The sequence below is a fragment of the Amblyraja radiata genome, chromosome 6, assembly GCF_010909765.2.
Source record: "Amblyraja radiata isolate CabotCenter1 chromosome 6, sAmbRad1.1.pri, whole genome shotgun sequence".
NCBI classification, from domain to species: Eukaryota; Metazoa; Chordata; class Chondrichthyes; order Rajiformes; family Rajidae; genus Amblyraja; species Amblyraja radiata.
The window spans coordinates 72722624-72750244 of NC_045961.1; the positions used below are offsets into that span (position 1 = coordinate 72722624).

General features: G+C 41.7%; 1 protein-coding gene across 2 annotated transcripts in view; it reads left to right on the plus strand.

The window, feature by feature from the left end:
- obi1 (ORC ubiquitin ligase 1) overlaps positions 1-10576 on the plus strand; it is a 49774-nt gene extending 39198 nt beyond the window's left edge. For both annotated transcript variants that reach the window (XM_033022945.1, XM_033022944.1), the window contains one exon: positions 8127-10576. In XM_033022945.1, the coding sequence (XP_032878836.1) occupies positions 8127-9612 (1486 nt within the window). In that variant the 3' untranslated portion in view covers positions 9613-10576. The remainder of the gene's footprint in view (positions 1-8126) is intronic.
- The last annotated feature ends 17045 nt before the right edge of the window (positions 10577-27621 follow it).

Below are 27621 nucleotides of genomic sequence, written 5' to 3' on the forward strand. Positions count from 1 at the left end.
AGCCATGGAGGTAGGTGGGTCTGGGTTTACCGAAACAAGGGATTGTGGATCAGTTACATGTTGGTAATTTTACTCTTGTGTTTTTGTTTAAAATGACAATAACATGAATTTCAGATCTGGTTTTAAAAAACAGATAACAACATGTGATTAATTTACTGCACAACATACATAGGTTCCAAGCAGACTTGGAACTCGGACCGGAGTTGTCTTCGAGGCAGGCCCAGTATTATGGGCAGGATTGCCTTCCAGGACAGGTGACAGATGGAGGATGTCACTTCATCCAGGTTTAACTCATTTGTGCAGTATAGACTTTCAGAACAGTAAAATTTTGTTATGGTCTAACAACTGTTTTATAGGAGCTTCCTAAAAAATGGTCACATGGCATGCATCAACCTCAAAGATGCATACTATTCGGTGTCTATTCACTAAGAACAGGAGATATTTGAAGTTTAACCGGATGGCATGGCTCTGCCAAATGGGTTGTCAGCAGCTCCTAGACTATTGACTAAACTACGGAAACCAATTCTGGGACTACAAAGGTCTCAAAACCACATAGTAATGGCATATTTGGAGGACATTTTCAATTTGGAGTCACCAAGAATTGGCAGAAGCATCAATCAAAGCAAACCAAAACCCTGTTTGAAAGAATTGGTTACCTCATCCATCCAGTTAAATCAAAATTGACACCTACAAGGGTAATTGATTACCTAGGATTTACTATTAAAAACAGTAAATATGTTGGTGACTTTGCCTAGGGGCAAACAACAAGATTAAGTAAGCCTGCTATGACCTGATAGTCAAATATTAGCCATCTATCAGGCAAACAGCAAGTGTAATTGGCAAATAGTACCTGCATTTCCAGCAGTACGTCACGGGCCTTTGCATTACCAGAATTTACAGCGAGCAAAGGAACGAACACTCAGATTACATGCAGGCCAAATTGGCAAAACTATGGATTACCAGCAGAGGCCATTGTTGATAAACTATGGTGGATAACGAACGAGAGACAGCTCAAGGGAAATTTTGCTCGAAAGCTATCGGTGGTTCAGACCAATGCTAGCGGCTAAGGATGGGGAGCCACAAACACAGTCTAGAGCTGTGGGGGCAGATGGAATGAGCAGGAGTCTGTAATTCCCCAACACAGGGAATCAATTACCCAGAATTGTCGGGGGCACAATATGGACTCAAGGTTTTCTGTAGCGATATGCAACCTGTGCTTGTTCAAATTCAGATTGATAACACCACTGCGGTGGCATATATCAATCACAAGGGTGGTGTAAATCTGTATCTTGCGACAGATTGTCGAACCTCATTTGGCACTGGTGTATCGAGAGGAATATTTGGGTTACAGCGGTCTATCTACGAGGTAGATATAACACGGTGACAGATGCTGGATCACGAATGTTTAATAACAACACAGAATGGATGTTGAATCGGGCAGTATTTAACGAAATAACTACACGATTTGGCATACCAGATATTGATCTGTTTGCATCTAGACCAAACCATCAGTTACCCAGATATGTGTCCTGCGAGCTGGATCCAGGAGCTAAGGCAGTGGATGCTTTCTCCCTCAATGGGGGAGGAATGTTTATGTATGCTTTCCGCCAATTTGTCTCACAAACCGATGCTTGACCAAAATCAAAGACTAAGCCACAGGCATATTGGTAGTGCCAGATTGGCCTACTCAAGCCTGGTTCCCAAAAAATTTGTGAATTATAGTCCAGCCAGTTATGGCTGTACCCAAGAGCAGGGACCTCCTAGTGAACCCAGTTACAGAGAGCAATCATCCACTACATGAACGTATTAACTTGTTGGTCTGCAGATTCTGAGGAGGCATAGGACTGTCCAAACAAATACAACACAGTTCGGATAACGGATGTCTTGGAGTTCCTATCAACTCTGTACCATAACTATAAACAAAGTTATAGTGCAATCTATAGTGCCAGAGGCGCACTCTCCTCCTATCTGATGCTGGAAGCAGGGCACGGGTCGATAGGAACGCACCCCTTTACAACAAAATTCATGAAGGGAATTTACAACTTAATACCTCCAAGGCCAAGCTACACGGACACATGGGATGTGAGCGTGGTACTAACCCTACTTTGACAGTGGGGACCGCCTATAACTAACCCTGAAGGTGGTATGCTGACAAAGAGTCCAGACACTGCAAAAGTTACAGTTGGACTACATGACCACCAATATGAACAACATAACATTCCTAATCAGGAACCTGATAAAACAGAGCAGGCCAGGAATGCCAGGGATGGAGATCCAGTTCTTGGCATATCCAGAGGACCAATGGTTGTGTGTGTGGTAACGTACTAACACCACTATCTGAGAGTTACGGAGAACCTCAGAGGCTCAGAATAATCGGTCCTCATCAGCCATAAAAAACCACACCAGAAGGTATCAACTCAAATCATCTCCAGATGGTCAAAGGAGGTAATGGCGGTAGCAAGAGTGAACATTTATATCGTTAAACCTCATTCCACCAGGGCTGCATCTACGTCGGCAGCAAGAGCTATGGACGTGCCCCTTAACGACATCCTAGTGGCTGCAGGATGGATGAATGAAATAACGGTCCACCGGTTTTTATAACAAACCCATAACCGGATTGGGGGTGTTTGCACGTACCATTTTAAGTTCTGTCCCTTAGTTTCCCCCCAAGGTTGGGAGGGGTAACTTTTTTTTAAACTTTTCTTTCATTTAAAGAATCAGTTTCTTTACTTAACTACGTAATGTCTGAATGCTTTAATGATTACACGCATCCATGGTCAATCCATTCAGTGTGTGACGCTTGGATTCGTAACCGGCGTAAAATCACAGAGCTTTGAAATCTTCACGTAGTCACTCACGTGACTCCGAAGTAAAATAGTAAGATTAAACGAGAACTTACCAGTTTGAAGTTTGATCTTGATTTTATGAGGAGTTACGATGAGCGATTACGTGCCCACCGCTCCCACCCTCATATTATCAAGGTCATATGGAAGTTCAAGTTTTTCACAATCTTACTATTCTCAGGTCTTCTTTTTTATCTGTGATTTAACACCGCTGCTTTGAAGATTGACGCGCACGCAGACGGACGGCCCTTCTTCACGTAATCGCTCATCGTAACTCCTCATAAAATCAAGATCAAACTTCAAACTGGTAAGTTCTCGTTTAATCTTACTATTACCCTTGTAAATTAATCCAATGACTTCAACTTCCAAAATTATAGCCCTTAATTACTTATTGCTTTGATGTATATCTTTAGTTTGAAAGTCTGTGGGATAAAGCAGAAAGTCAACGTTCCACTTTGTAAGTTTGCCTTCATTCTTGATGTGCAAAGTTGCCCAATCGATACCTGCAGTAATAGTCGAATATAATATTTTTAGGGGGTAGTTTTAGTTTTGATCAAAATTGGTAAATGCATGGGTAGTCATCTATCCAAAATAAATTCAGACATACAGATTTTCACAGAAATTATGAAGTTAGATTCATCCCGCTTTGTTTCTTTCTGTATGTGTGGGATATAAATCATTTCATAGTGTTTGAGACAACAAGGGATTTATTCTTAATGGAGAATACTGATGTTAAGTACATCCTAAAGTACTTGCTTAAATTTAATAGCCATTTTAGTTTAAAAAAAAATTATCTCTCAGCAACTCTTCATTGTCAGTCAAGCTGTTTAAAGCAGGGGTTTCTTTGAAAGGATCCACTAATGCATCAAACTAGCTTTGTGCGTGTTCACATTTCGTCACTTAGGAAAACGGGCTTTTATCAATTTACATTGTAACAATGTCAATCATGTAAAAAGCTCTTAGTGGGGTTTGAGTCATACTTTTGAAGTAGAGTGTTAAAAATTGTATATAAAGCACATTCTAAAGCAATAATCATTTTTCGATGGATTCCACAATTAATTACCATTATCCCAAACAAAGAGTGTACTGACTAAAATGCAAATGGTGAAACCAAAAATTAACTTGAGATGTGAAATAGTTTTAAAGCCTTGCGCATTATTCAAATTTATCAGATTAATCCGTGCATAAGGTTCCGCATGATAGGCTGCACTGGAAGGTTAGATCATATGGGATCCAGAGAACAATGGCTATGTACAGAAGTAGCTTCAATACAATACAATACGGTTTTATTCGTCACATTGCACATAAAGTGCAAGTGAAATGAATTTGCCATGAATTCATGGTAGGAAGCAAAGTATGGTGATGGAAGGTTTTTTTTTTCAAACTGGAAGCCTAGTTCATAAGTCATAGGAGTAAAATTAGGCCTTTTGGCCCATCGAGACTACTGTGCCATTCAATCATGGCTCACCTATCTTTCCCTCTCTTTTTAGTTTTTACAAGCGTAGAAACAAGCCTTTCGGCCCACCAAGTCCGTGTTAACCAGTGATTCCCATACACTAGCATTATCCTGCACACTAGGGATAATTTAAAATCTTTACTGAAGCCCATTAACCTACAAACCTGTATGGCTTTGGAATGTGGGAGGAAACTGGAGCTTCCAGGGAAAACACACACACACGGTCACGGGGAGAACGTCCAGATTCCATACAGACAGTACCTGTAGTCGGGATCATACCCGGTGTGTCTGGGGCTGTAAGGCAGCAACTCTACTGCTGCACTACCTCACCTTCTCCCCTGTGTCTAGAGGTGTGCCTTGGGGATCTGTGCAGGGCCCATTGCTGTTTGTCGTCAATGATTTGAATGAAAATGAACGAGGCATGAGTAGCAGGTTTGCAGATGACACTAAAATAGATGGTACAGTAGACAGTGCCGATGGTTATCAAGAGTTACAGCAGGATCTAGATCAGCTGGGCAAGTGGAGGGATGGATAATTCAGATAAATGTGAGGTGTTACCTTTTTAGGATGCCTAGGGCAGGATTATCACAGTGAACCGGTCTGTTCCAGAGCAGAGGGGTCCAGGAGTACGTACATGTTCCCTGAAAGTGGCATTGCAGGTAGGTAGGGCATCACTTTAATTCTCTGTCCTATTCCCATTCTACCTTTGACGAAATAGATGACTCCAATGGCATTCAATGTAAGCTTGAATTTAACAATGATGGATAACCACCACATTTTCTCTCCAAAGCTATGGCTGCAGCTTTTCTGTCCCAACTAGATTCAATGTCAATTCCCAAGGGCTGCAACATTCCCAAACAGAATAGGTGCTCTTTCTCGTTCCATGCGTGAAACAAGCTGCTGGAGGAACTTGGTAGCTCATACAGCATCTGTGGGCAAAGGGATAGTTGGCATTTCAGTTCGAGATTCTACATCATAATCTCTTCCAGTAGTTCAGATTTTCGTCTCCCACACTACAGCAGCTACAGTCTCTTGTGTTTCCACTATTTATTTATCTTTTTTTTCTTTATTCTGTCTCAGGTTTTTAAATTGATATCATGGCAACCTTTTTACAGGCAGTCCCTTTAATCTCCACTTATCTGCAATATAAATTGTGCTTGTTTTGTCACTATTACAGTTCTGATGAAGTGTCCCAAAATGTCATCTCTATCTCCAGCTGCTCTCTGACCTACTGATTGCTTTTGGCATGTTCTGTGTTTATTCACCCACAACAACTAACAAGCTTTGCTGATTAAAATTCCATTCAAAAAGTACTGGTACTTATCTCATGTATTAAAGTGGCAGTGGTGAGCAGGATGGAGGGAGGGGAGGGGGGGGGAGGGAGGGGAGGGGGGGGGGGGAGGGAGGGGGGGGGGGGATCCATGAATTGGTTGACAAGCACTTTTTCCTGGAATTTTTCATACTCAAAGCAGTCAGAAGTTGCATGTCTGATAGAGGAGATGAGGAAGAGAGATAGCCGGATCATTGTCCAATGCAAATCCAGGTGTGCAATTATATTGTGAAATTAACTTTACGATCCAGTTCTCCTAAATTAAGTTGGGCTTCAAATTCAAATATATGTTTCATATTTTCTGGGAGTAGCAAGCAATTCACACTGCCTGCACCCTTGTCTGTCAGGGTCATACCTCTCAGTGGATGTCCCCCCACCAGACTTTGGCAATAGGTTGCTCAGGCAGAGAGCACAGGGCTTTTCAATCTTTAAAAGCAAACACCTCCATAAAAATGCCTTGTTATTTGGATCTAGATTATTTGAAATTTAGGAGAATAAGGGTCAATCTTATTGAAACGTGTAAGATCCTGATGATGAAATGTTCAGATGTTTCCACTACTGGGAGAATCTTGAACAAGTGGAACATAGTTGGAGTGGCGTGTGGCGGCGCCTAACGCCAGCGGCTCGACTGCAGTCCGTGTCTTTTGTTAAATATTTGTCTCGTTAAATGTATGTTTTTGATTCTAGTTTTTATTATTTTTTAACTGTGTATATGTGGGGGGTGGGGGAGTAGGGGAAACCGTTTAAACTCTTCCTTGTACGGGGACCCGACTTTTTCCCTGTCTGGTCTCCGATGTCATTGGGCCTAACATCGTGGAGCTGGCGGCAGCCTCCGGCCGGAACCAACCTGAGGGCTCCAGTCGCGGAGCCTGCGGACTCACCATCGCGGAGCTGGCCGACTTCGAAATGGGAAGAGCTGTGGTGGTGCGCGGCTGCGATCCGACTTCGGAGCTTCGGAGGCTCCAGCCGCAGGCCCAGTGGACAGGAACATCGGGAGCTCGCAGGTCCATGGTGGGAGACCGCTTTTCAGAGCTCCCGCAACAGCAACTTCTCCCTCCGGTATCGCGGAGTTTAAATGACTCAGAGCAGGGCCTAACATCGCCCGGCACGGCTTAAACGGCCGCGGGACTTACCATCGCCCGCCGGGGACTTTAACATCGGGAGCCCCAGTCGCCTCGACGTTGCAGTTGGACTGCTGGACCACGGGAGAAGAACAAAGGGACGAGATAAGACTTTTGCCTTCCATCACAGTGAGGAGGTGTTGGAGATTCACTGTGATGGATGTTTGTGTAAATTGTGTTAAGTGTGGGTCTTGTTTTTTTTTGTAATGTTAAGACTGAAGGAATGCTATTTCGTTCAAACCAAGCTGTTTGAATGACAATAAAAGGCATCCTATTCTAGTTATACGACATGGGGTAATCATTTAGAAGTGAGGTATGTAGGAATTCATTCATGCAGAGCTCTGGGGGCAAGTAATCAAAGATAAAATAGATATTTTTGAAATATCAGGGGTCTTTCAAAAATGGAAGAAAATGGTGCTGACAATTTCCATCATCAATGTCTGCTGTCACTGAGCAATGGCTTCCAAGATATGAGATATGGCACATATTTCAATTGTCTCGAGATGGACCTTTATTGGACAGTTACAGGTTGTTTGCAGGTGCAAGACCCAAACTCTGTCTATTACATTGAAGAAGTCAACAAAGACTTGATTTCTGCCTCCCAATCTGCAAGAACATGTGCCATTTGATCTTTGGGCTGATTTGGAATAGTGGCTACATAGTCAAATCAAGTTTTATTCGTCACTTGCACATACAGTGCAGTGAAATGAATTTGTCAGCAGCGGTACAATATAAAAGAACACCCAATACACAATAAAAATTTAACACAAACATCCACCACAGCATTCGTCACTGTGGTGGAAGGCACAAAAATTTGGTCAGCCCTCCTCCATTTTCCCCCGTGGTCGGGACCACAACGCTCCGCTGTGGGCGTCCAGATGTGCAGACAAGGTAAGTCCAGGTAAGTCCTGAATCGGTGCTTCCCCGCTGGAGACCGCGGCTTCAAGATGGTGTAGGCTGCAGGCCGGCGGTCGAAGATCTAAAGTTCCCACCGCGCCGCAGCCAGAAGCACCGCGGGCCAGCGAATAGAGCGCTCCCCTCCGGCGACCCCCGGCGAGGGCTCACCCGCTCCGCAACGAGAGTCCGCGCTGCGCCCGCGGCTGAAGCCCCGGGCGTTTCTCTGGGAAAGGCCGCACCGATCCTTGATGTTAGGCCACGGGAGAGGCGACATGGAAAAAGTCGACTCTGTGGAGGAGGCGACCGAAGCTGTTTCCCCCGTAGGTTAAACACAGGTTAAACACTTCTCCATTTACCACTGTGCTTGGTGTACTTTGCTTTTACATCAGAATTTTTGGCCAGATATAGTGGCCAAGTATTGGATAGTTAAAGAAATATGCCTATTCACACAGTGATAAAATATTTATCTCTGCTTGCAGATTTGGAAGGTTCACTGTTGCTGCCCTTCAGTCAAAGGTGGAACAAAACGAGCGTGAGATGAATCGTCTGAAAAGGGCTTTGGAACGGAGTGACAAGTACATCGAGGATATGGAGTTCCAGATTGAGCGATTGAACGGAAAGAGTCGGAAAAGTGAAAACAATGGTGTGAAACTCTCTTCAGAGTCATCACCTTCTTCTGAACACGCTGGAGAAAATGGAAGCAGTGGGGAATTGTGGGACGGACGCGAAGACCTCCAAGAAAAGAGAATTATGCCTTTGAGAAGCCTCAGTGAAATTGAGCAGTCATCTGTCAACCAGTTGGCTAGTGCTCAGTCTTGCCAGGATAATGTAGGTAAAATAGCATGCGAGTCTCTTCCAAATAAACGTGTCCCTACTGACAATGGACTTTTAGCTACAGCCACTGTTGACAATGTTTTGCGTAGTCCTGCATCCGATGCAAAGGATGAAGAACGCACCTTGTCTGCTAGTGAGAGTGAGATCCGATTTGAACTTCCTAGCCCATGTACACCATCCACGTCACTTGGTGGCCTCCACCTTGATAGCACAGATGACGAAGCCAGTCCCCTGATGAAAAAGAGAGGAGGAGATAAGAAGTTGGGCTACCTGAGAAGACTTTGTTTTGATGATGCTCGTTGGAGAAATGCGTGTTTTGAGGAGCAAATTTTGTCGAGGCAAAATGTTGATTGCAATCGTGTGCAGAATGCTGACCTTGTATCTGAAAACTTGATGCTTTGGGATTGTCATCCCGGTTCTACTGAAAGTGCTCATAAAGGAAATTTAAGAAAGAGCTCTCAGACTCCTGTATCTGATAATCTCAAATCAAAGGGCAAAATGTCAGATTTAATAGGTAGCCTGGTTTCTGATGTTCCTTGTTTTGCTGAGTTTAAAAGTCAACGTTCCAGGACCTCCAGTGAGACATCAATGGAGACCGCCTATCGGGAAAAGATATCGGAACTGGATTTCATGTTGGATGAAACTGAGAATACTCGAAATCCTCGGTGCTCTCCGTTATCCCAAGATCTTTCTGACCTTGACACGTCTTCAACATCAGATCTGGCGCAGTGTGCTGAACTTTTAAATGAAGCTGAGAAAAGATTAGAGCAGAAAAGGAGGCAAAATCAGCTGCCTGTCTCTGACACCAGAGATCAGATGAAAAACAGGGGGAAAAGTGCAGTTTCATTGCCCTCAGTGTCTCCAGTCACTTCAAACCTAAAGGAAGAATATTTGTCTTCAGAAGAGAAATCCGCTTTCCATTGCAGGTTTAATTCCCCTTTTCTTTCGGTACCTTCAGAGTTATCTGTCCTCGAGAACAAGAAACCGTCTTTGTGGAACTGTTTAATGGCTGAAAATGAACAATTGCTGGGACCAGCCAACAGATGCCCGACCAGTAAGAGAAAGCCACCAAATTATGGTGAGGACTTGGCCAGTCCATCTAAAACTTCAAAAAAAGATTTTGTGCCTTGAAATCCTAACTCCATGGTAATTCCTCTGCCCCCCACACTCCCTGTGGAATCGTGAATCCATCTGATCATCACACTGTTTCAACCTTCTCCTCCCACACCCCAAACCCTATCTTGTTATTATGTCCTGTATTATTTGGGACAGCACAATTACACTTTCCCTGTGGGTACACATTTCCTGTTTTTACAATCCAATCACCTATATCAATCCTCTTTAAATGGGATGAGAACCATGCTTTGAGGCATAGAAAAGCAGAATATCAGGTCTGGTGTGTCAAATGCAATTGCAGTTGCTCATTGTTTTGTAGTTAAATTATTAGGAGATTTGGAAGCTGCCATATTCACTTCAAATTGGCAACTAAAAGTAAGCCAGTCAACTACTTTTGAATTTAACACCCAACTATGTTCACTCTGAGCTATTGTGTGCAGTAAATTTCCAACAAGTATTTCTGAAATTCCACCTCTTAAAATATTAGTGCTAATAGGAAAATAGTTCATTGTTATAATAGTCCTTTTGTGAGGCTTTCTTTTCCTGCATCGTGCAGTTTTCAACTTAATGGAGAATGAACTGTGAATTAAGCACCGTTAGAAATTAATCAACCTTTCAAAAGATATTATTAGTAAAGAGTACAAAATGATCTACTTTTTACATTTGCCAGTCGATTGAGCATAAAGCAGTTTGGTGAAAGTTATGAACCTCCACAATAGCACCCTGGATTGTGCAAATTATATACAAATAGGCAAATTCTGTTGAAGAGATTCTGGAATCTTAGAATTTCTTAAAAATTCCTTGAGTACAATATGAAAAATATAAAGTGTGGTCTTCTGAAGTCCTATTTCACCTCAAATGAAATTTAAAAAACATTTTGTGCATTCTATGTTTTCTTACATTGATCATTTAAAATGTTGCACGGATCTATTTAAAAATGTATTTGTCTTTGCTTCAATATTAAATCAATGGAAACACATTTGTTTTATATTCTTTACACATCTGCAAGAGCAATTTAAAAAGTAAGGAAGAAATGCAGTATCAGCCGTAATAATGCGTTCATGCAATAAAATCTTTTCAAAAATCGTAAAAGATAACCGTTAAGTTGGATTTTTCCAACTTTTTACCAGTTATTTTAAAGACGCATTCTATAGACATGCCTGTGGGTTCCATCAACTGATTTTATATCCTTTTGTGCTTTATATGAAGAATACATATACACTAACATTTCGTTATCGGCCTATACTGCAGCCATTACTAGAGTGTCCACAGTGTTCTTTGACATTTAAAAGACTGCATTCTGATATGATCACATGGAAACAAATGTTCCTACAAGTATGGTAGTAATAGCAGAAAGACTTAGAGGTACAAATATTTGATTCAATGCAATGAATATTTAAGAATTTAAATGAACTTTGCAGAATCCAATGACCTGTAATAGGTTTGAATCATCTATTTATACTGGCAAACACCTTTATTCTTTCGCTGACATGAAGTGTCCTCACCCGAAATGTTGACTGTCCCATTCCCTGCACAGATGTTGTCTGAACACTGAGTTCCTCGGGTACTTGATTTATTGCCTGCAATCAGATTACAGATTATGATTTTCCAAGTGGCACTTTACTCCTTTGCCAAAACCAGTCCTTGTATCTAACCCCACGACAGATTTCAGGCTAACTGGTATATTGTTTCTATTTTACTCCTGTAAAGTAGCAGTGTTTTTTTTTAATTTATTTTTTATTTTATTTTATTTTATTTTTTTTTTTTTTTTTTATTAGAAGTACGGTAAATTACAATACTACACAACACATATGTCTTAATACATTTTTTGTACCGCTTCATTTTTTGAGCTTTAAGAAAAAGATAGAAGTAAAGAAAGTGCACAAGAGTCGTGAAGGTGCAAGAGAGTGTTGAGAAAAGAAAGCCCCTTAGAAAAGAAGTTAGAGAAGGAAGTAAAGAAAGAAAGAAGACCCTAGAAAAGAAAGAAAAAGAAAGGAGAAACAATCGCTCTATTATAACATTAAACTCCGCAGAAAGGGGACTACCAACCAAGTCTGTTTTTGTTATTTTGTTTTTTTTGTTTTTGTTTTTTTTACACCCCCTTACCAGATCCTGGTACCTTTTATTTATTTATTTATTTTTAATTACTATTGCACCTTATGCTTATAATAGTTCCAAAAACGTAGACCACGTCTTTTGGAAATGGTCTGCTTTGCCTGCTAAGAGGAATCTCATCTCTTCCAGATGTAGTGTTTCAAACATATTTGATATCCACATTTTTATTGTTGGTGTAGGCGCATTTTTCCAGAATTTAAGTATGAGCTTTTTTCCCATTATTAGCCCGTAATTGAGTAAATTCTTCTGAAACACGTTTAGTTCAGGGTTACCTTCCGATATTCCAAAAATAATCCATTCTGGTTTTGGTACCAGTTTTATTTTAATTAATTTTGTAAAGATGTCAAATATTTCATTCCAGAATTTTTGTACAAAAAACAAAAGAGTGCGCTATGGTAGCTTCTTGACACAGACATTTATCACAGATGGGTGAGACATTAGGGAAGAGTTTATTTATTTTAGTTTTTGAATAATATAGTCTATGTAATGTTTTGAATTGGATGAGAGTATGCCGTACATTGATTGAACATTTATGCACCTGTAGTAAGTGATTATCCCAGCTCTCTTTTGAAATTTTTATAGCTAATTCTTGTAAAAAAATATAATAAAGTAGCAGTGTTATATTTGCCACTATAAAAATCTCATGGGACTTGGATTGTTTTCTCTGGAGCATCAGAGGCTGAGGGGGAGACACAATATATAATTATGAGAGGCATAGGCCCTCTTTTCATAAGTAACTACATATGTGGCACGGACAGAGCACAAAGCAAAGATTCACTCGACAATGTTCTAAAAAGCCACATTGATCATATGATAAATAATTGCACAAAATAGGCCTCTATTCGTAAAAAGAATGAAGAATAACCTCTCTGAAACATAGAAAATCATTGGAAGTCTCAACTGGATAGATTCACACAGAATTTCCCCCTGGCTGAAGCTGGGATGACAGTTTCAAGATAAGGGATAGTCCACCAAGGAGCGAGATGCAGTAATGTTTCTTCACCCATAGGATGATGAATCTTTGGAATTCTCGATCCCAGAGGACCATGAATGTCTGCTCATTACTTGCATTCAAAAGAGAGATCAATGGATTTCTGAATATAAAATGTATCAACGGATATGGGAATAGGTATGGAAAATGATCGGCAGATACTGTATAATTGCACAGTATGTCCTCTTATGTTCTTATGCATGCCTGCTAACAATAAGTGGAAGGCTACTCCACCACAGGTCTGTTCTGCCATTTAATAAGATCATGGCTTCTCTGATTGTAACCTCAAATCACATTCTGAATTAACCATGATAATTCTTCACACTCTTGCTCATTGAAATTATTTGCCTTTACCTTAAAATATTCAAGATCTCAGTTTCCAGTATTCTTCATGTAGCTGGATAGACTCACAATTCCAGCTGGATAGACCCCACAATTCTCAGACTCTGAAGAAGGGTCCTGACCCTAAACATCACCTGTCCATGTCCTCTAGTGTCAGGGAGCCCCGAAATGGAAAGGACGCAGGCTCACCGAGAAGTACTGAAGAAAACCCAAAACCCAGACACGAATGGAACTGAAAGATATAGACCAGGAACCGACAGACCTCAGAACTGCTATCGAATCGACAGAATGCAGAAATAATTAAGTCAGCACCCAATTGGTGATGATCAATTGTTCATCCCAGTTTGGCAAAATAATAAATCAGGGAAGGTAGTGCATCCGTGGATAACAAGGGAAATCAGGGAAAGTATCAAAACAAAAGATGAAGCATACAAATTAGCCAGAAAAAGCAGCCTACCAGAGGACTGGGAGAAATTCAGAGTCCAGCAGAGGAGGACAAAGGGCTTAATTAGGAAAGGGAATATAGATTATGAAAGAAAACTGGCAGGGAACATAAAAAACTGACTGCAAAGGTTTTTATAGATATGTGAAGAGAAAAAGATTAGTTAAAACAAATGTAGGTCCCTTGCAGTCAGAAACAGGTGAATTGATCATGGGGAACAAAGATATGGCAGACCAATTAAATAACTACTTTGGTTCTGTCTTCACTAAGGAAGACATAAATAATCTGCTGGAAATAGCAGGGTACCGGGGGTCAAATGAGATGGAGGAACTGAGTGAAATCCAGGTTAGCCGGGAAGTGGTGTTAGGTAAATTGAATGGATTAAAGGCCGATAAATCCCCAGGGCCAGATAGGCTGCATCCCAGAGTACTTAAGGAAGTAGCCGCAGAAATAGTGGATGCATTAGTGATAATTTTTCAAAACTCTTTAGATTCTAGAGTAGTTCCTGAGGATTGGAGGGTAGCTAATGTAACCCCACTTTTTAAAAAGGGAGGGAGAGAGAAAACGGGGAATTACAGACCAGTTAGTCTAACGTCGGTAGTGGGGAAACTGCTAGAGTCAGTTACTAAAGATGGGATAGCAGCACATTTGGAAAGTGGTGAAACCATTGGACAAAGTCAGCATGGATTTACGAAAGGTAAATCATGTCTGACGAATCTTAAAGAATTTTTTGAGGATGTAACTAGTAGAGTGGATAAGGGAGAACCAGTGGATGTGTTATATCTGGACTTTCAGAAGGCTTTCGACAAGGTCCCACATAAGAGATTAGTATACAAACTTAAAGCACATGGTATTGGGGGTTCAGTATTGATGTGGAAGAGAACTGGCTGGCAGACAGGAAGCAAAGAGTAGGAGTAAACGGGACCTTTTCACAATGGCAGGCAGTGACTAGTGGGGTACCGCAAGGCTCAGTGCTGGGACCCCAGCTATTTACAATATATATTAATGATTTGGACGAGGGAATTGAATGCAACATCTCCAAGTTTGCGGACGACACAAAGCTGTGGGGCAGTGTTATGTGTGAGGAGGATGCTAGGAGGCTGCAAGGTGACTTGGATAGGCTGGGTGAGTGGGCAAATGCATAGCAGATGCAGTATAATGTGGATAAATGTGAGGTTATCCACTTTGGTGGCAAAAACAGGAAAGTAGACTATTATCTGAATGGTGGCCGATTAGGAAAAGGGGAGATGCAACGAGACCTGGGTGTCATGGTACACCAGTCATTAAGAGTAGGCATGCAGGTGCAGCAGGCAGTAGTATGTTAGCATTCATAGCAAAAGGATTTGAGTATAGGAGCAGGGAGGTTCTACTGCAGTTGTACAGGATCTTGGTGAGACCACACCTGGAGTATTGCGTACAGTTTTGGTCTCCTAATCTGAGGAAAGACATTCTTGCCATAGAGGGAGTACAGAGAAGGTTCACCAGACTGATGTCAGGACTTTCATATGAAGAAAGACTGGATAACCTCGGCTTGTACTCGCTAGAATTTAGAAGATTGAGGGGGGATCTTATAGAAACTTACAAAATTCTTAAGGGGCTGGACAGGCTAGATGCAGGAAGATTGTTCCCGATGTTGGGGAAGTCCAGAACAAGGGGTCACAGTTTAAGGATAAGGGGGAAATCCTTTAGGACCGAGATGAGAAAAACATTTTTCACACAGAGAGCGGTGAATCTCTGGAATTCTCTGCCACAGAAGGTAGTTGAGGCCAGTTCATTGGCTATATTTAAGAGGAAGAGGATGTGGCTCTTGTGGCTAAAGGGATCAGGGGGTATGGAGAGAAGGCAGGTACAGGATACTGAGTTGGATGATCAGCCATGATCATATTGAATGGCGGTGCAGGCTCGAAGGGCCGAATGGCCTACTCCTGCACCTATTTTCTATGTTTCTATGATCTCCGGTGTTTATACCGTGATAGATTAGGGGAGCAGATTAAATGCAGGTGTAACTCCTAATAGCAGGGGATGAATGTGGAAAGAGTCAAGTGGCTGGAGGCATAGCAAGTATGACAGGAGTCCACCTCCCGGGGATACCTCTTGGCGTCCTCTTTGGCTGCTCCGGATACTGCTGATGAAAGCCACGGATCAGGGAGGGGTCCAGGATGTCACGAACAGGAATCCAGTTCCTCTCGTCTGGACCGCAGCCCTCCCAGTCAACCAGTCACTGGATTCCTCTGCCACGCGGCCGGGACTTCAGTAGTTGCTTCACCGTGTACACCACACCACCGTCAATGATGCGGAGTGGCGGAGGTAGCAGAGGAGCGGGGGTCAGGGAGCTGGTGGACACAGGCTTAACGTGAGATACGTGGAAGGTGGGGGTGAATCCGCATAGATCCGGGCAGTCTAAGGCGGACAGCAGAGCGGTTAATAATCTTGAGAATGGGCCAATAAACCGGGCTGCCAATTTACGGGAATCAGGTGCCCGGAGGTGTGGTAAGTGTGACATCTAGAGATGTTGCCTGACGCGTTGAGTTTCTCCAAGACAGTGTGGGGCAATTTACAGTGGCCAAAGAGTCATGAAGTCATACAGCATGGAAACAAACTCTTCAGCCCAACCTGCCCATGCCGACCAATCTGCCCCATTTACACCTGTCCCAACTGCCTGTGTTTGGCCCATGCCCTCTAAATTTATCTTATCCATGTACCTTTAGTTTTAGACATCCACTGAATCTGCACCCACCAGCGAATACCTGCACACTAGTTCTATCCTATACACAAGGAACAATTTACAGAAGCAAATTAACCTACAAACTTGCACATCTTTGGAATGTGGGAGGAAACTGGAGCACCTGGAGAAAACCCACGTGGACACGGAGAAAACGTACAAACTCTGTACAGACAGCACCCAAAGTCAGATTTGAACCCAGGTCACTGGCACTGAAAATGCAGCAACTCTAGCTGCACTACTGTAACACCACTGTACCTCTCCAAATATTTTTCAAACATTGTGATAGTACATACCTCAACTGCCTCCTGTGGCAGCTCATTACATATACCTACCATACTTTATGTAAAAACGTTGCCCCTCAGGTTCCTATTAAATCTTTCCCCCCTCACCTTAAACCTATGTCTTCTAGTTCTTGATTTCCCTTCTCTGGGTGAAAGACTGTGCATTTACCCTATTCTTCTCATACACTTCTATAAGATCACCCCTGAACGCATCGTTGAGATGTGGGAACGCCCTAGTGTGGTCACAGGGAGGATATCCAAATTCCACCCAAACAGCGACTGTGGTCAGGGTCGAACCTGAATTCTCGGAGGCATGGAAATGGAAACACCATCCGTTGTTTTCGGTGCATTAAAGGGTCTATGTAAATGTTATATACAGTGAACGATTCTTCTCGTGTGCTTGATGTTAAGGGGAAAGCTCGCATTTAGCAACTCCATGTACCATGCCACAAAGCTCCAAGCTAGTCTCTGAGACAACAAAGCCAAGTCTCACCCCGCTTGTAATTTCAAAGGCGCCACTCGAGCAGGACCTAGTTGGAGCCCACATGCATTATTTTCATTGGCATTGGAGGGCTCTCCTACTCTGCACCCAGCATCTTGCGTGGGATATTTTGCGTCCATCTGTAATATTTTATTGTGTAGGAAGGAACTGCAGATGATGGTTTCAACCGACGATTGACACAAAATGCTGGAGTAACTCAGCATCTCTGGATAGAAGGAATGGGCGATGTTTAGGTCGATACCTTTCTTCAGACTGAGTCAGGGGAGAGGGAAATACAGAGATAAGGATGTGTAAGGTGTGAAAACAAGGCAAAGAGGATGCATGTCAACGAACATGTAGAATAGATCATTGTTAGCAAGGAGAAGGTAACAACAAAGCAAACAGAGATTAAATGTATACGTAAACAATCAGACTGGTCGGAGAACTGGGAAGGGGGAGGGATGGAGAGAGAGGAAAAGCAAGGGTTACTTAGTGAAGTCAATATTCATACCGCTAGGGTGTAAGCTGCCCAAGCTGGGATGTAAGCTGCCCGAGGGAAATATGAGGTGTTATTTTTTATTGATTGATTGAGTGAGATATAGTATGGAAACAGGCCATTCGGCCCGCCGAGTCCACGACGACCATCGGTCACCCCTTCACGCTCGTTCTATGTTGTCCCACTCTCTCATCTGCTGCCTACACGCTGGGAGCAATTTACAGAGGTCAATTAACCTACAACCCCGCACGTCTTTGGCATCGTGGGAGGAAAACCTCGCAGTCACGGAGAGAACGTGCAAACTCCAAACAGGCAGCGACCGAGATCGCGATCCAACCCGGGTCTAGGGCGCCGTGAGACAACTTATTTTACACTTCTCATTCGCGAGGCGGCAGTGTCGCAGCCCCTGCGTGGGCCACTAGGGGAGGGAGGGAGCGACGGGGTTATCAGACCGGCTTGTGCGCTTCCGTCTCTGAACCACCCCCGATTGGGACAAAGTGCCACTGGTCTTGGCAAGGCTGCAAAGAATAAGATAAATCCCAATAGCAGTGAGTGTACACGGTTCAGCGACTTGGATGCAGTCTCAGTCCCGCTTGCTGTCTGTGGAAAGCCTACTTTACTCGCATTTGCTGGCAAGTTGAGTACCGCGGCTTGATCTTACAGTAATGCTGTCTAAACTGAAGGCTATACAGTATTGCAACAGTACGGTAACACGATCGGCTCTCCAGTATGTGGGTCAATGTAACCATGTGCGTTCGTCGCGATTTGCATTGGGAGATAAATCAGTCCACGCCGACCAGTCAAACGTCCACGTCACTTCTTCGCATTGCGCCCCCGCCCTCGGTTAGAAAGTATAAACTCCAGACAATAAACACCCGAATGTCAATAAAACTGGTATAATCAAAGACTGTAATCGCAATTGGGTTTGTGTTGATTGTGCATTATTGTCGGTTCGTTTTATGCGCTCTAATCCGATTTTGAACTCGTTCTCATTGACACGTTATAAGATATCGATTTAAAGTGAATGAATGGCGAGAACTGGAACGCCGTTTACACTTGGAGAACACAAAGCTTCGAATTCAACAATGCAGTACGGGACGGAGCAAACAATTCTTCGCCATCCATTCAAGGGTGTTCCTTTGCAAAGATCAATCCACTTCTGAAGGTGCCTATTCTACTCAGGCGCAGGGACAGAGGCAGGTCGAACTCACCGTCTCTAACACCTGTCCAGTGGTATAGGTCAAGTGAGGGTGGATTCGCGGCTTTTGTTTTTGTCAGCCCATTTCAAACTCAGATCGCATGGAGTGAAAGACCGCGGGTAGATATTTGCGCTGTGAATCTAAAAATAAATCAATCCTATGAATAAAAGAGTATTGCGGACACATAAAAAGAAATACAATATTTCGATTTACGGATGTGCTCTGCTGTTTATCTATGTGTCACTTCATATTAGATCATAAACTTTGGACAACAAACATTTGTAAATGTTGATCCCGGCTAAGAAATGCTTAATCTTATCGTCAGCTCTTCATTATCCTATTAGTACATAACACTAACAGATCAATGCTGCTCGGCCGTGCATAGAACTTTTTAACAAATTAATTAATCCTAATGAATTAACGCTTCATTTATTTAAACGCACCACAGTTCATGAATTAAAATTTTATGGAATGATTAAAGGCTTCTAAAAGATGCATGATTTCGTTAAAAAATCTAATAAATCAGATCAGATGCGGGACAAGACAGCGATTTCTCAGAACTTGAAATCGCTGCTATAGTGGTTTCGAATTTCAAAGATTGTATTCAGCCTTCGCTTTTTTTTCCGCACGAGGTCTTCTGCTTTTGTAAGCGGTAATTAGATTACAATGGGCTTTGCAAGATGTTCTATATATAATCAGAACAGTAACATCCAGATCCCAAGCAAGCATGCTCTTATCTTACCCCTGAAGGGGTACAGCAGCAAGTACCCTGGGATGGAAAGCACAATTAAGGCTTTCAATATTTAATATTACATCGTTATGAATGAAATCGCAATTACTACCAGTCGGACGTAGACAGTTGGCTGTTCTTTGCTAATCAACGGAATTGATTTATTTGAATACATATGCAATATCACTTCATAAGCTGTTCCATGTTATTATATACTAACAACAGCGTTTAGAATAAAATTCATATAAAATCGGTAACTGAAATTAAACGTTAATTGCGGTAATTAAACAAATTAACTTCCAATTTACGTATTTTGCGTCAAAACTGATTGCAATTAAATACAAGTATGCCTTTGTTTTACTCTTACCCGATGCCAGACTTTGAAATTCGAGTGTAAGGTTAATTTTATAAAGGCATTATTTGGCCCTTGACCCCTTCTTAATTGGCCCGCTTATTGGGTGTTGGCCTTTGAAATCGCATGTGGCTTGTCTGCATTCTGAGTTTGTAAAACTAACCAAAAATAGATCATCCTCTGTAGGAAATGGGTGCTGCTGTTTGAAATTTTAAGACGATTTTAAAATTCTTGATTGTATTACAGCGGTAGGGAGCAAGGCGGAAGTATATGCTCAAAGCTAGTCTCGTGAATTAGTTTACCTCGTTTTTGAAAATATGAAAACAAATCATAGTATTCCTGTGCAATTTTTAACGTTTTACACAATAATACTTTATAATCGCCATGGAGAGGAAGAATGCTAATTTATAACAGTTTCATTAAGTAGCAAAAGTGCACATTCTATGCATCATTGTTGTAAGTCTAAAAAAGCTCATCATTACAACTTTCCTTGAAATGCTCATGGTTAAGCAAGAGTATAGTTCTCATCCAGCAGTTCATGGTTCGTATCACAACACCTTAGCGTCAGAAGCGTTTAATTGTATCTAGTGTTACAGCACCATTAAATTCCAAAATCTTGGCCAACTATTTGTGGAAGATCTCTACTGAAGAATTATTCAGAACTAGTTGTGCCTCATTAAAAATAATTCAAAATAATATCGACCCTAGGAGTGCAATCACACATTCCTGCACATAATTCTCAACAGAATTCTGATCCACTGGCAATTCCAGTAGGAGCTGAACATTGTCCATTATGTATGCGTGTCTTTGTGGGAAGAAATTCTACAGTCCCATAGGATCAAAAGAGAATATTATTGCTCCAACTAAAGATATTGGTGATTGCAATAGACGACTCACAAAGATTCACCACCCATGTCTCCCACATCCAATTAAAGAGTGAAATAAATTAAATAGTACATTCATTTCCTGTCTCAAAAGCTTATAAATATTGGGGATTTTTAAGATGTTTTCAATAATTCCGGAGCAATGTTGTAGGTAAGAGTAGAATTACACATACTTACGGCGGAAGAAGTGATGTTTGTTGTTTTTGGTTACATGAAATGTCTTCTTATAGATCAGTTTTTTAAAAAGGTCTGCTATACTGAGTATAACATCGGGGGAAAAGAGGGCTAGCCTTCTAATTGGTCTTCGGGTCCACAACTTTATTTGTTCAAAGAAAACACATGCAGTACATGTAAATTAGTAGGCTCCGTCGAACACAGCGGGCTGCATTAAAGTGTACTTCATTGTCAAAAGTGTATATTGCATCTTATATAATTTTCACCGCATTTATGAAACAATGTATCAAAATCACCTTTACACTTAATGACACGTTTCACTGTGTGTTTTTGGTAGGAAAATGTTTTAAAAGGTAAAATATATTCTTGGATGCTGAAAATTACAAATAATCACCATTTTCGGTGAATGGGTTTACCAATTAACAGCCAGCTGATCGCCATTTGTCGGATTTAGGACAGTGGCATTACAAAGAGACGGCTCAATTTAAATATCACAACAAGGATTTGGATCGCAGACGTGTTAAACTATGGGAACTGTGATAAGCGTGTTCCATGGCAACGTGTTAGCGGAGTTCTTCCCCGCCTCCCATCATTGCTCATTGTTAATCAGTTACAGTGCCCTCCATAATGTTTGGGACGAAGACCCATAATTTAATTATTTGCCTCTGTACTCCACAATTTGAGATTTGTAATAGAAAAAGTCACATGTGGATAGTGCACGTTGTCAGATTTTAATAAATGTCATTTTTATACATTTTGGTTTTAGAAATTACAGCTGTGTTTATACATAGCCCCCCCCCCCCCCCTTTCAAGGCACCATAATGTTAGGAACACAGCAATGTCATGTAAATGAAAGTAGTCATGTTTAGTATTTTGTTGCATATCCTTTGCATGCAATGACTGCTTAAAGTCTGTGATTCATGGACATCACCAGTTGCTGGGTGTCTTCTCTGGTGATGCTCTGCCAGGCCTGTATTGCAGCCATCTTTAGCTTATGGTTGTTTTGGGGTCTAGTCCCCCAGTTTTCTCTTCAGCATATAAAAGGCATGCTCAATTGGGTTAACATCGGGTGATTGACCTGGCCACTCAAGAATTTATTATATTTTAGCTTTGAGAAACCCCTTTCTTGCTTTAGCAGTATGTTTGGGATCATTGTCTTGCTGTAGAATGAACCGTCGGCCAATGAGTTTTGAGGCATTTGTTTGAACTTGAGTAGATAGGATGTGTCTATACACTTCAGAATTCATTATGCTACTACCATCAGCAGTTGGATCATCAATGAAGATAAGTGAGCCAGTACCTTCAGCAGCCATACATGCCCAGGCCATAACACCCCCACCATCATGTTTCACAGATGAGGTGGCATGCTTTGGATCTTGGGCAGCTCTTTCTCTCCTCCATACTTTGCTCTTGCCATCACTCTGATATGTTAATCTTCATCTCATCTGTCCACAAGGCCTTTATCCAGAACTGTGGTTGTTCTTTTAAGTACTTCTTGGCAAACTGTAACTTGGCCATCCTATTTTTGCAGCTAACCAGTGATTTGCATCTTGCAGTGTAGCCTCTGTATTTCTGTTCATGAAGTCTTCTGTGGACAGTTGTCATTGAAAAAAACGACACCTGAGTCCTGAAGAGTGTTTCTGATCTGTCGGACAGGTGCTTGGGGATTTTTCTTTTATTATAGAGAGAATTCTTCTGTTAGCAGCTGTGGAGGTCTTTTTTGGCCTGCCAGTCCCTTTGCGATTAGTAAGCTCACCAGTGCTCTCCTTGTTCTTAATGATGTTCCAAACAGTTGATTTTGGCAAGCCTAAGGTTTGCCTGATGTCGCTCACAGTTTTATTCTTGTGTCTCAGTCACATAATGGCTTATATGACTTTAATTGGCACAACTTTGGACCTCGTGTTGATAAACAACAATAAAAGTTGCCAAAGATGATGAAAAGACTGGAGAAAAGACTAGGGTGCTGAGAGCTCTCTTATACCTGCATTAAGGAGACAATGAAACACACCCGAGCAATTACAAACGCCTGTGAAGCCATGTGTCCCAAACATTATGGCGCCCTGAAATGGGGGGACTAGGTATAAACACTGCTGTAATTTCTACATGGTGAAACCAAAAGGTATAAAAATTGCCTTTAATAATGACCTTTAACGGGCTTTAATATTGTCTATTGTCTATTGCACTTTAGCCGCATGTGATTTTTTTTCTATTACAAATCTCAAATTGTGGTGTACAGAGGCAAATAAATAAACGATGGGTCTTTGTCCCAAACATTATGTACGTTGTAAGGGAGAGGGGCGCAGATCCAGTCAAATATCTCGGAAAGATCTTTGGGAAAAATGATCCTGGAATGTAATCATAACTCTTACCAATTTCAAGTAAGTATATAACCTTGTTCCCCAATGCTTCGTGTTAAATTACCTAGATAGGTCATCTGCAACAATAGCACACATAACTGTTCTTAACGTAGTAATATATCAGACTATTCACAGAACCGATGACAAAATATTTAAAATAAATAAAAACAATCTTTGCCTATAAAACAAAGAACATGTTTCATCATTACTTTTGGTGCGGCCTTAAAATAAGAAAGATTTTCTTCTTACGCCTATCATTTTTTTTTCGTTAAATATCCCACTTACTGTGCTTACTTAAAATACTGAAACACAACTTAAGGGGAAAGGTTTATTTTTAATCACTGCCTTTATTCAGACTCTTTTTCAAACAGAAATAGTCGTAATGCTTCCGGAATTTGTTACAGTTTACATTCAGAACTGCTGTTCATACTTATATTAATTCAAGAGTTGAAACTGCTGGAATAATCTGGTCCACTGCTAAATCCGGCGATACCGTGACAATCTTCCTCGTTTGCTAATTTTCTGTCCAGCTATAGATACATCACTGTAATTGCTTATAGAGTATTAACTAACACACCCTGTAGACGCATTAAAAATAATCCTTGCATTACATTAAAAAAAAGTCACAAAATGCTGGAATAACTGAGTGGGTCATAGATACTGATTCGCTGGGTTACTTCAGTACTTCGTGTATTTTTTTGGTAAACCAGCATTTGCAGTTCCTTCTACTTACATCTTGCATTAGGCAACACTGTTATTTTACTATGTACCATTGCTTACTCTGGGTTGTAATCTCCGATGGCGGTTCGGCTTGGGATCTGCAGAAACCTAATGCGTAGATATTAGATGTAAAGTTTTATTGTATGAAATAAATGTGATTACCGAAGAAAACATTTTAATTACTCACTTGACTTTCATGGGTTTATTATATACGCTTTATTTGCAGAAACACGAGGAGTGTATAAAAATCAACAGTTGGGAAAATATACAATGGTCCACTAAGTCTTTCTCACAGTCATGGTTAACTTGTGGCCTTCGAGATCGCTCCATCTAATGGCCTCCTGCCAAAAAATCAGAAGGTAGTGAAATAAACTAGCTCGATAAAGAACAAAACGACTCGATTTGCAATAAATATGTGGTGCAGATACTTACCGCTTTTGTCCTTCCACGAATTTCCAATGTTGCTTCAGTTGATAGAAAATCGTGGGCTGAAAGAAGGGTAATATCGACATCGACTGCCTGTGACACGACATGGTTGAGGGGATCCACTTCTGCTTGCCACTTGTTGGCTGTGTAGTTTCTACTTTGCATTTCCCATGTGATTGCAATTCCATGAAACTTGGTCCACCTAGTGAAGCCTATTTTGCTTAGCAGTTACAATACGAGAAGATTGAACATGAGGGGCGATGCTTCATATTTATTTTCCTGTCACCTGTCATAGACTATTGATGAGCGCGAGAAACAAAGTTAGTATTAAACTTGCTGTAGGACGTTAAAATGTTTCCAATATATGAAAGTCACGCCAATTCGAAACCCATATCGTGAATTTATTTCAAACACATATAGTCTGATGTTTCTGGAAACGAGTGTTGGTAGTCCTACAAATATAAAAGTTAAAGTCATAGACTTCCACCTCGCAGTCGCTTTTAGACACAAAATGTCGGAGTAACTCAGCGGGTCAGACAGCATCTCTAGAGAAAAGGAATAGGCGACGTTTCGGGTCGAGACCGAAGAAGCGTCAAGACCCGAAACGTCATCTGTTCCTTTTCTCCAGAGATGCTGTCTGTCCCGCTGAGTTACTCCAACTTTTTGTGGCTATCTTCAGTTTAAACCAGCATCTGCAGTTCCTTCCTACGCACTCCCGAAGTCGCTTTTAACTATTGAATCGAAAATCTTTTTTATGTTGAAGAATATAAACTAACCATACACACCCATCCCCCGAATCTGACCGTTTAGTTACTATCTAGACACAGGGAACATCGGATGGGGGTTTGCAAAAGAAAAGGCATAAAGTGCCGGAGTATCTCATCGGCGCAGACAGCATCTCTGGAGAACAGGGATAGCCGGCGATTTTAAGTCTGAGAGTTCCGATCCGAAATATCGCCTGCTCGTGTTCTCCAGAGATGCTTCCTGACTCGATGAGTTACTCCAGCATTTTGTGCCTTTGCTCAGTTATTATCTCTACTTATGCTGCACCGGTGCTAATAGCGAGAGCGCATCCATGCATACAATCACCCCGACCCATTTTGTGTTTCCGAACTTTAGTTTATGTCAACGAAGTTTGATTTTTATTACATTGAGTATTAATTGTAAAATAACGCGAACACTGCTGCTCAATTCATTATTGTGCATTACATGTATTTCAACTACATATTCGAACTGAAAGGAAATCCGGTTTGAATGGATTACCCTTGTTAATAAAGTGGAGTGATAAACTATTAACAGACTAATAGATGCTGCTGCACCCGCTGAGTTTCCTTTTTGTGTACCCCAGACTAATACTATTGTTCGGTGTCATCCTGTTTAAATACATTCGGTGGTCAGCGATAAAACTCAGCATTTGTTTTTGGTTCTGTCCCGAAATAATCAGTCTGAAGAAGGGTCTCGACCCGAAACGTCACTCATTCATTCTCTCCAGAGATGCTGCCTGTCCCGCTGAGTTACTCCCGCATTTTGTGTCTATCTTCAGTATTCTATTCTCAGCACATTTCAATCATGGCAATCCCCAGTGGATCTCCAATTAAACGTCTTACACCCAACTACTGTATGGGAAAATGTGTAACGTACACTGATATAGAATGCAAGTATTACAAATATATATATTGGACTGTCAGATACAACCGGAAAGTATTGTTAAAGCTCTTCATGCTATGAATCTACAGAGTAATGAGATTGTTTTAAAAACTCTTTATCATGAATGATTTCAGTAGGTGGATTGTTGAAAATCATTCGGTGGAATCACATTCAACGAGACTACAATTGTTGGACGCGTAAAGTAAATATAACCAAGTTTAAAAAAATTCCAGGACAGAATTATACAATTCTGCAAAAATAACTACTCTAAACTTTTTCCGAGTACTTTTTAATGAAACGTTCAAATATTTAGATTTCTGAAATAGTAGAACAAAGTTGTTGCAAAGTGTATATTACCTTGTTCTTGTCTACATAATATATAACATTACCACCCTCCCGATCCATTATTTTGTTTATTAGGATTCATGATTGATGTGAGTTCAAGATTATTAGGGCAGAACTCCTGAAAGTAACTAATTCATCATTAATCTATCCGACGATGCTCGCAGACAGAATCGAATTAATTATATTAAGTGCACCCGTTCACTTCTTCGGTTCTAATTGAGTTTTGGAATATATCTATTTAATTATATTATTACTTCAATAACGTTCTCGCGAGATATAACTTAAATGCTGCAACAGCATTGCAGAGTTCGCGGGGATATTAACATGACGTTGCACGCCAGTGGGGAGAAAAACACTTGAATGGAGGATAATTAAATCCTGCCCAGACAAACGGAGAAATTCGTGCAGTTCGCATCCCAACTGACACTGAACATGTACTCAGGAGCACTGGGTGCGCGTGCGCACGCGGCATGCCTCCTCTCCAAGATGAGTGACGGCAATATTTATTCACCGGCCACTGATATCCTTCTCAACCCAGATTGCATACAGCTCAAGGATAATTTGACATCCTCTTGTTTTATTTTCGCTGCAAATACTTCCTTTTGAGGCAGTGCCAACTGTTACTCGATGCGCTGTATCGGTGCGCTTAAAACTTGTTCGGGTAATTTCAACTGGAGCCTGGATATCTGTCTGAAATATGCAGGAAAAGAACCGCAGATGCTGGTTTAAACCGAAGATAGACTCAAAAAGCTGGAGTAACTCAGCAGGTCAGGCAGCATCTCTTGAGAAAAGGGACAGGTGACGTTCCAGGTCGAGACCCTTCTTCAGATATTTCTTTCTGAAATGCTTGCAACGCTCACAATACCGCTGGGCGTCGATTCGATGTATATTTCCCAGGATGCTGCAAGACATGTCAAGAGGGCGGCCAACATATGATGTGTAGCTGGTGAATGAAACTATTTGCCACTGGTTTCTGCACGTGCTTACGCTCAGACCCTTGAACTGGCGAGAGAGAAGTTGTACGACGGGATCTGTAGTTTCCATCCCTGGGTTTGCAGCCAGAGTTTGAAGGGAGTGGGGGTGGGGTGTGGGGGGGGGGGGGCAGGTTGTCAATCGCCGGTACACGGGGGCCGGGAGCGGCGAGGCGTTTGAGTGCTAAGGCGGATCACAACACGCACGCTTTGGAGAGGGTGGTCAGAGGTCCCTCACGCTGTCTGTCACACCCCTCCCTCCTTCCCTCCTTCCCTCCCTCTGCCTGGCGACATCCGGTTCTCATGCGCTGCTCCGGACTCTGGACAGTGGTAGTGGGGAGGGAGG